General features: G+C 35.9%; 1 protein-coding gene across 2 annotated transcripts in view; it reads right to left on the bottom strand.

The window, feature by feature from the left end:
* Nucleotides 1–9,565, bottom strand: part of SENP6 (SUMO specific peptidase 6) — a 91,852-nt gene that overhangs the window by 4,721 nt on the left and 77,566 nt on the right. For both annotated transcript variants that reach the window (XM_026844434.1, XM_026844435.1), the window contains 3 exons: nt 6,068–6,501; nt 3,006–3,109; nt 1,181–1,269 (listed from right to left, as the gene is read on the bottom strand). In XM_026844434.1, coding sequence (XP_026700235.1) covers nt 1,181–1,269; nt 3,006–3,109; nt 6,068–6,501 — 627 coding nt within the window. The remainder of the gene's footprint in view (nt 1–1,180; nt 1,270–3,005; nt 3,110–6,067; nt 6,502–9,565) is intronic.

Below are 9,565 nucleotides of genomic sequence, written 5' to 3'. Positions count from 1 at the left end.
GGGGGGCAGGGGAAGAAGTGAAAGCTTTTCAAGGTAACTTTATTTTTCATATAGAATTAATTCATAAATATGCCAATAGCAAAGTATTTAAGTGCCCTTAATGACTTTTGATACTTATGTTTCAAAGATCTCATGGAATTTCATGTTTGGATTAAAATAAGGTCTGGTGGAAAATATTATGCACAGATAATCCATCATCAGAATGGGACAAATTTAGCCAAACTATAATCAGAAGGACATAAATATGCTTTAAACTGTCAACACAGATGGATTTTTACCCCTCCATGAAAGCATATTAAGAACAGTTCATACACATTCCATATCACATAAAAATACATAGTTTTATCCTGCACCATAAACCTTTACCTTTCTAGTAACCATTTTATTCACAAAGAAGGAAATATAAAAATGGATAAGTAAATCACAAAAAAATACAAATGAAGTTGTGAAGACAGCAATAGTAGTAACAGTATTTCCAGATGGGGAATCATGCATTTCTGTCACAGCAAAATACAAGCAACTGCAGTCAATCATTATTAATAAATAGTTACTTGGTTTCAAACATAAAAAATATATTCTAAGAGTTTTAAAATCCAAACCCAATAAAAAAAGTAAACAAAGAAATGTAACCAAACTTAGTACTGTGCAACATTCCTAGAAAAAAAAAGAATAACGCTAAGAGAAGAAAAAGACAATAAAGAGAAACAACTAACACACATGGATAAGAAATGGGGGCAATTCATATTATTCCCATTTCCCTGTACTAATTTGAGTGGTGACAAAGTTTTTCTTTAGTATTAAATTAAGGTACTTACTTTCATTTAAAGATTTTTTTTTTATTGTTTAATATAGAAAGATACATTTAAACATGCCTCTGCACCTTCTTTTTGTAGGAACTTAAGTGCAAGATATCAAAGAACAACCTTATTTGAAAAAACAATTTTCAATTGCCTGAAGCAGCACACAGGCTTAACAGAAACCCAAAAAGCTATTATTTCACTCTTAGTTTCATTCATTAAATCTTCTGCTGACAGAAGATGATGATAAAATTCTCTCAAACACTAATAACATGCTGATTAAAATGTTTGAAGACTGATGTGTGACCGTTTACCATAATTACTCTCTTTTAAAATTTTCTAAGCTTTTATGAAATTTCCATTTTAACTGTTTTAATACTTACTGTTTGCAGATAGTAGGCTTCAGGTGCCATTGTCCCATTTCTGAATTACAGTTATCATCTACAAGGCCACCATCATCACTACTGTCTTCCTACAGAAGCAACAAGTTTAAGGGTGTTTAAAAGCTAGTATTGTTTTTCAAACAGATGCAAAGGAAATTATTGCTATACCTACCATTTTTATTCAAGGCCAGTAACATGTTTAATAAAAAAGTGTTAGCTTTAATCTGAAACCATTCATTGTTTGTCAAGTTTGCATTACCAACTTCTAGTCAAACAGTTTCTCAAATCTATGCTGGAACAACATGGAGTGAACAGTGCTATTTATTTAACAACTGCTGAAACTAGAAAAAAGCTGCAACTGACATTTTCAAAGCATAGCTGGCTTAGAAGAGGTGTGTCTCCATTATTTAGTTATAAATCAAATTATCAATACTTTCCCTTGCTAATGATTACTAGAAACTTGCTTGGTGGTTTCATGTGTGTTATCTTCTAGATGAAATGAGACAAAATCTGCAATGAACTGCAATTCCATGAAGATGTTATCATATTAGAAGCTACTGCCTAGTTCCTAAACACTTGTTTCTGATGCAGCATCAACTCCATTTTTGGCAGATGTAAAGGTGTACTGAGCTTGTCACGGTCTACCATTTCTATACTTGCTTTGTGCATTCAAGAAGATATCAGAAATAGCTTCAGCCTGAAGTAAGTTCTAAGCTACACTGCAATTATGGAACTCAACATTTTTTCTTCCACACAGTTGGCCATGTGCTTTCTTTTTCTTCCCTGTCTCCATGCCATGCACTTCAGATTGGGAACACTGTACTTCTCCATCTTCAGGAAACTTTAACTGCTACAAAATAGACAGAAAGGCACTTCCATCAGGTGAGAACCACAGAATGTTTGGGTAAGTGGCATGACAGGAGAGGTGGGGTTGAGTGTATAAAAAGCATAGTTAGTTTTCAACACTGACTGGAACTCTTACATGTGTGCACATATATAAATACTATCTGGAAGCCATTACAAATGGCTGCAGACTTCGGAAAATAGTTACTTTTTCTGGACTCAAAGGTGAAAACCAGGTAATTCCTAGACTGTGTATTTGATAGTCTATGATTCTATACTTTGGACAGCTTGGAGTCATACACCTGGAACATGAACAGGAAGGCCAATTAGGAAGAGCACCTGTGTAACTCCTAGCTTGCTCACATTGAGCTTCAACTGTAGAAGCAACAGGGCTATGGAATAATGCCCTCATATCAAAGAGTGAGTCAAGTAAAGGCCATTTTAACAATCAGTCTTTTCACAACTCTAAAATCTAAACATCTACCAATCTGAACAAGAATACTACTTGATATAAATCCATGTTGTTTAAATTTGATTAGGAGAAGCACCAATGAAACAAACCAGCAGAGTAGCACCTACTTATAAATGTGTCTGTTTATGTCCAGGAAATGCAGCTGAAAGAAGAGTAACTCATCTTGGGTCTGGTAGATAAACACACAGGTGGGGCAACGAGATAATAATGTGTTGACTTTAAGAGTTTCCACTAAAATCATTGTGTAGTATTGTCATGATGCAAAAGACTCACAAAATTAAATGCAGAATCGCTACAGTAGTTTCCTATTAAACAATTAAATGAACAAATGTAAGATCCTCTCCTGTCAAGCTAATTTGAAAATTTTATAGGTAACCAGTGCTTTGGATTTGACAGTTGTAAAGATAACTAGCTTTAGACAATGAACATTTACAATATGTGTACAGCTTGTAAGCTGCCCATTCAAAATACAACACAACAGTTTGTATTTCCCAAATAAAACTGCTTTACCTGGTTATCTTGGTCTTCAGAAAAATCTATAAGTTCATCTTCATTTAGTTTACTGCCATCAGCTGAGTCTTCACTATAGTTTAGCCTGATTTTGTGCAATCCATCTGTATCAATCACATATAGTAATATTTCAACATCAAATACTGTCATCTTTGAAGACCAAACTAATTTTAAATAACTCAGATTTGTTCAGGATTGCTCACAATAACTATGATACAGCTGACATAGTATTTTATTAATGCACATGAACGAGAGTGAAAAGTTTCTTCTAAGTAACACAGCAGAAACTATTCTTTATTCTGTGAAACGCCTAAAAAAAATTCTAGATACCTAGATGAAAACCCACCACGAAATTACCCTGTAGTTCCATGAAGCATTTACAACAGTATAAATTGGTACTGCTACCAAAAGAGGCAGTGTCATTCAGTCCCTAATACAACCGCTTATTCCCATCCCCAGCTGTTTCCTTCCATGACATCAAATACATCCACACACAGTGGACCAGACTGAGAAAGTCACAAACTTACTATCTTTTGACTTGGATCAGTTCCTTGATCAGATTAGCTGTGTAGTTGTATGAAGACTTATGTTGGTAAAAGGCAAAAGGCAGCTTGGGAATGTGCTGCTAGGGAGGGTAGAATACGGGACCAGCTCACCTGGGAGCAGCAGCTTAGAAATATTTGTGAAACTTCACTAGTTGCTACATAAGAGTAAATTAACTCCCTACCCTCTCTACACATTTAGTCACTTGGGAAACAGCATCAGAAGAAATGAAGAATAACGAATGTTATATAGCTGTACCTGAGAAAGAAGCAGCTACAGGCTCACTATGCTACCATGCAAGACTGAGAACAGATTTTAAAGGGAAAATAATAAACCATGTGGAAATAAGTGAGAAATTAATAAATCATGCCAGCCAAATCTTCATAAGCGAACTTTTCCTAGAAGGAGGCTATACAATATATCTAAACAATCACAAAAACATAAGTTCTGGTTATGGTGTCACTGAAGGATGTATTACTTATTAAAGAAAACCAGGATTTTTATAAGAACAGTAAATAGGACAATGAACTAGCTAATGGAGAAAATGGAGAAGACCTGCATTTGAGAATACTTCAACAGAGAAGCTGAAGTAACATTTTGGAAAAAGGAGTGGAGTTCCACAGAGACAAAATTGAGCATTAGTCTTACTCAGTATCTTTGAAAAGACCTTAGCACAGGAAGTAGGCCACATAGTAATGTGACTTATTTCTGACAGATTCCTAAAAATAAAAATTGGGATTGAAAAGAATCACATCTCATACAAGAATTAAGCAATAAAAAGATTAGTTAAATACTTAAAAAAAAATACAATTTTGGATGATTTCTGCAAAGTTATTTAGGTATCAACTCCTACTGATTCACAAGTACAACACCAGGACTTAGTCTGAGATCAAGACATCTAAGTTTAGGCTCCCATGTACAGTAGGCATGTAGGGTCTCACAATGTTAAGTGGAGACCATAACAAGAGCAGAGAGCTACTCAACTGAACAGCTACTCTGTGTCTGCGTTGGGCTTAGAAAAGGAGGTCTCTTGGTTTCATTGACTACACTATCAAAGAGGCAGCCTCTGTCTCTTGAGACACCCTAGGATATACAGGACATATGTATGGATTTGGCAGTCAGGGCACTCTTGTGGAGCAACAGCTGAAAGCTGGGCAGAAAACTCAAGGCCTACAACCCCATCTTCCATCTGATTAAAACCAAAGTTTAGACACACAGCATATCTAAATTTAGCTGCCTAAATATATGCTTAGTGTCAATCTCAAATTGAATGTCAGACTTAAACCAGGACTGTGACCCATAAGAATGTCAGCATTAATGAAAGGGTGCATCATCTGCAATAGCTGAGCAAGAGAGTCTGAAAGTTTTTATCAGCAACAGAATGACCATCAGCCACCGATACAATGCAGCCATAAAAAAGAAACGTAATCCTCACAAAAATGTCATAAAGTACATTCCAACTAATTACAGACAAGTAACAGTAGCAGCATCCAAGACACCTGAGACCATATCATACAGCAGCAATATCATAAACAGTAACAATCACACATAAAATAAAAAATCAATTCAGATGAGGACATACATACTCCCAACCTCCAATCAAGACCTTCCAGAAGTGACAGTATTATCACAAATTCATACATTTAGAAGTGTTTATACCCACAAAGATATTAAAGTTGTAATGACCTGCAGAATACAGATTAGACTGTATGATTGTTAATCTTTTCAGAGCTTGTACTATAAACTATGCAATTACTGTGTAAACCAACTCACTAGGACTATTATCAGTGACCAAAGTAAAAGTTTCTGCATGACCAGATGTTTTGTACTTGATGCCTCAAAGAGATCCAAACCTTGCAGTGAAAACAATCTTTTTCTAATTCCTTCATCTGCCTTTAAAAGTATGTCAGCTCCTTTGTTCACTTCGGTACAAATGCTGTTCCAGATCACTGAAATCAGCCTCCACAGCAGTGATGCATGCAGAAAGCCTCTCTAAATATGACACAGAGATCACATGAGAATTTTTTTTTTTTAAATTATTTTCTTCTTAGTCTTTTTACGTACCTTCTAGCAGGATATTCAAAAACTTAAAGAGTGCTGAAGCAAAATATAGTGGACACTGGAATTAAGGCTGCTCACACAATCTTAATTCAGTTCCCCCATGCACATACATTATGAAGATCCACGGTCAACTACTATTCTTTCCTTAACAATTACAGTCTTGACGCAAAGTAATATCTACAAAATGATTTTGTGTGAGAAGGGGTCTCACAACTGAAAAATTTAATCTGATTTAGGAAGACAGTGTTTTATCTCCAGCCCTTTGCCATGAGAGTTATATCAACTGCCGCAAAAACATTTTATACACAATGGCTTTAAATTACTTACATTGCAAGCACTCAAACTTCAGCCATATGCTAAACTTTCAAAGTATGAAGTTTACACAATTGCAAAACTAGAAACAGTTGTGAAATCTCCAAATTTTTCATTAAAATGTGTGTAATTTTACAATTACGTACCCATGGATTGGCTAGCAGTTGTGAATTCGCCCTGTATACCGTTTTCATCTGGAGTCCTGTGGTCTAGTTTATGGCATGCTGATTCCACAGTGTTAGGTTCTTCCACATCATTGTCTATTTGATTTAGTTTTTTGAAAGAACTTTTTCCCCTACAAGGACTTCTTATACAACATGAAGACTCACTGTCCTCGGTTTCAGTGTTTGGATCAATTAAAGCTGTATTATACTTTTTGGTCAATGTCTTCTTTGCTGTAGACTTGGAAGGCGAGTTTTGTGCATCTAACTCATTTGGCAAAGGAGATGGTGTGTTGCTCTCTCCATCTGAAGAGGACGATTTTACCTGTGCTGTAGCATTTTCATGATAGTGGGGATTTGGTTCATATTTAGGTTTTTCTAAACCAGGAAAACAGATGACAGCCAAAAACCAGTGGGCACTGCAAAGGAAAAGAATACTTTAAAAATACAATTAATGCTTACAGTTAAAACTGAAGTTGGCAAAAACCAAACAAAACACTGACTGCATGTGCACACACACACAAAGAAAATCTAATCCTGTCCCCCATAGTTATAAAAGATAAATTGTAACACTGTTTTACAGGTTTTACTCAAGCCTTCAGAGTCTTCTCTAAGGGTAAGATGATTCCATGCAAGCATTCATCAACAAATTCATTAATGAGATGCAGGTAGTTGAAAACAAGTGCTGTCTAAACACTTGTTTCAGTTTGCTCATACTTTATAATTCTTTTCCTTTGAATTAAAGTTTCTTTCTTTTTAACATTTTGTTTAACACTGCATGAATTAGTGACTGCAGAGTTCATGTTTTATGGCTGTATTTTTCCAGTATTAGAACCAGAATCTACTTTTAGTAGTTTAGTTCAGAAACTACATCCAGTTCTTGTTCTACAACTAGAAACTACATCTAGTTCTAGTACTAATAGAAACTATTTGTTGCACTAGCAATACAAGTAGTCAGATCTAATGGTATAGCTGAGTTGTCTGTATTCTTCCACCTATGAGATCTTCCTATTGTATATGTCACTTCACATTTTTAAAGAAATCTTGTCAACAGTGAATTAAAAAAAAGGAGAAAAAGTGTTTGCAATGCCATCACCATGACTGTTGTCCTCCTTTACAGAAATGACATTCCAGCCCTTTCAGGATCAAAATGAGCTATATCCCCCAACATAAGAGGAGATAAGTTTTGCCCCAGTTTCCTCCTTATCTCCTTGCCTCTTTGGACTTCACTGTCTTGTCACTCAATCAGAAATGAAGCAGCAGCAAATTCAGGGATCGAGGGATTGCAAGTAAGTATCAACTGACCTTACTTAGAAATTTTCTGAAGGTTCTCTGATTCCCTAGAGCAAGTAACAAAACCAGAACCTGGCTATGTATTATGCAAGTGAAGCTGCATTTCAATGTGTTTTAGAAAAAAGAAAAAGCAGTAGCTAGAAATTCATGTCTAACTGACATATAAAAAATAATTAGTGATTATGAAGCCTAAATTTCATCAAAACTCAATGGCAGTTACAGTAAGTGGCCTTTGAAAGCAGCATATGAAGTATGGAGGCATTCTGTCATGAATGATTCACCACACCTAGTAAATGAACATATTAAGTATTGCCAGACCCTGGAATTTTTGTGTGCCCTATTAATATAGGCTTTCTGTACCAATTATGTAAATAGACTAGCAAATTAACTTGGATCTAAAAAGAAAATAGATTGTAAGTTTTAAAAGAGCAACTTATTTCCATTGGAGACAGGAACAAAAAGTACTCTGCTGCCAAATGACACTAATGCAGTCATGGTTAAATCAGCCATGTAATTCTCCCCTAGATTCATCCTGCCCACTTCCAGTTACTGCAATTTAGCAATTTGCTGGATGATGAGCCCATATTCCCTAAACTAGTGGTTACAGGAGAGTCTGGAAAGACTTTCTGGAAGTAGATAATGAAGTCCAGCAACTCCAAAGCAATCACTTCTAGAATGTACTCTTAAACCAGATGCCAGAATAAATAGCTGTGTCCTAAAAGAAAAAAAGCATCATTTTAGGCGGCATAGGAGAAGCATTATCAGAAGCAACCATTAGCAGCATTCCTGTAATTCCAGAGAAGCTCTCAAGTTTTCTCACATCCTAGAATAATTTGCTTCACATACTACTTAATTCAAGACACAAAGAAGCAAAAGAAATTTTGAGATTGGTTCCCAACCAGACTAATTTTGCCACAGATTAAGGTCTGAGACATTTTATAGATAATAACGAATGCAGATCTTTCACTGGAACCAAAGAAATTCTTCCATACCTTTGATCCACTACCACATCAAACTGAGAAAGTTCTGTTTACACAGACTAATAACCAGGGTGGTAAATTCCTGAACAATACCTGCAGTGCTGCAATGTGTCAAGTTGCAAAAACTGGGAGTCTACACATGAATTCTATGATCATAACCTATGAAGACAAGGAATAAACTGATGGAAGAGAAGTGGGTGATGAAGGCTTTACTACACTATATTAGGTTGCACATACAGATGTCCAGACAAAGGCATATTGAAAAAATTCTAAAAACCAGGTTCTCCAAAACCCACACAGAATGGCATGCACTTTGCTTTCTATTCACCACAGGAATTAACTGGCTCTCCCTCGTCACCAGATTCTCTGTGCTCCTAGTATTTTCAATAATTCCATGAAGTTATGAGGCAATGCCCCGATTAAAAAAAAACAAAACCCAAAACACAAACCACTAGACAGCTAAACACCAAGTAGTTGGAGGTTACATTCTACTGAACATACAGCATCTAAACATCTTCATTCTTGTCAATATAAAAGCATGATAGTCCTCATTTTGCAAGTTAGGAAAAGAAGCATGGGGAAATTTGGGGAAATTAAACAGCAAAAAAGAAGTCACACAAGGGAGCTTCTGAAAAAGCTGCAGCTTAGCACAGGTCACAGCCCTCAGCCTTCATCATAAGACTCCCGTATCTGAAAAACTCACTGCAGATTAAGAATTTAACTAATATACAAATCAACACCACAAATATATAAAAATGCATTTGACACAAAGCGAGGTTTCACAGTCCTATTAACAAAGTCCAGGGGCTATATATTTCATAACACATTATATACACAGCTACAGAATGCTACCTGAGGCTGCAACTTACACAAAGAGGATCTATACTGTATTTACTAAACAGATCAGAAATCCTTCAGGTTAGTATTTTGCCATTAAGAAACAAAAATCAGCAAAAAACCTGCTATTCTTCTGTGTCATGGCAATATAAGGAAGGAGGAGACACTTAGGAAGTGACAACTCTGCTACAGGGATGGAGGCCTAGAAGCTTTCATAGTCACCAGTTTTTGTGTTCTTCCCCAGGTAGCTCCTCAGCCTCCTCTCTGTCCTGAAATACCAATAACTTATCCTAATGGGATTATTTCATAGTCAAGCCACTGATTCTTTCCTAAATATGTTAGCACCTCCCCCCAAATAGTTCAGCTTTTTGTT

This window comes from Athene cunicularia (genome assembly GCF_003259725.1).
Source record: "Athene cunicularia isolate RWA chromosome 3 unlocalized genomic scaffold, athCun1 chr3_part1, whole genome shotgun sequence".
Lineage (NCBI taxonomy): Eukaryota > Metazoa > Chordata > Aves > Strigiformes > Strigidae > Athene > Athene cunicularia.
This window is presented reverse-complemented; position numbering and strand designations above follow the sequence as displayed.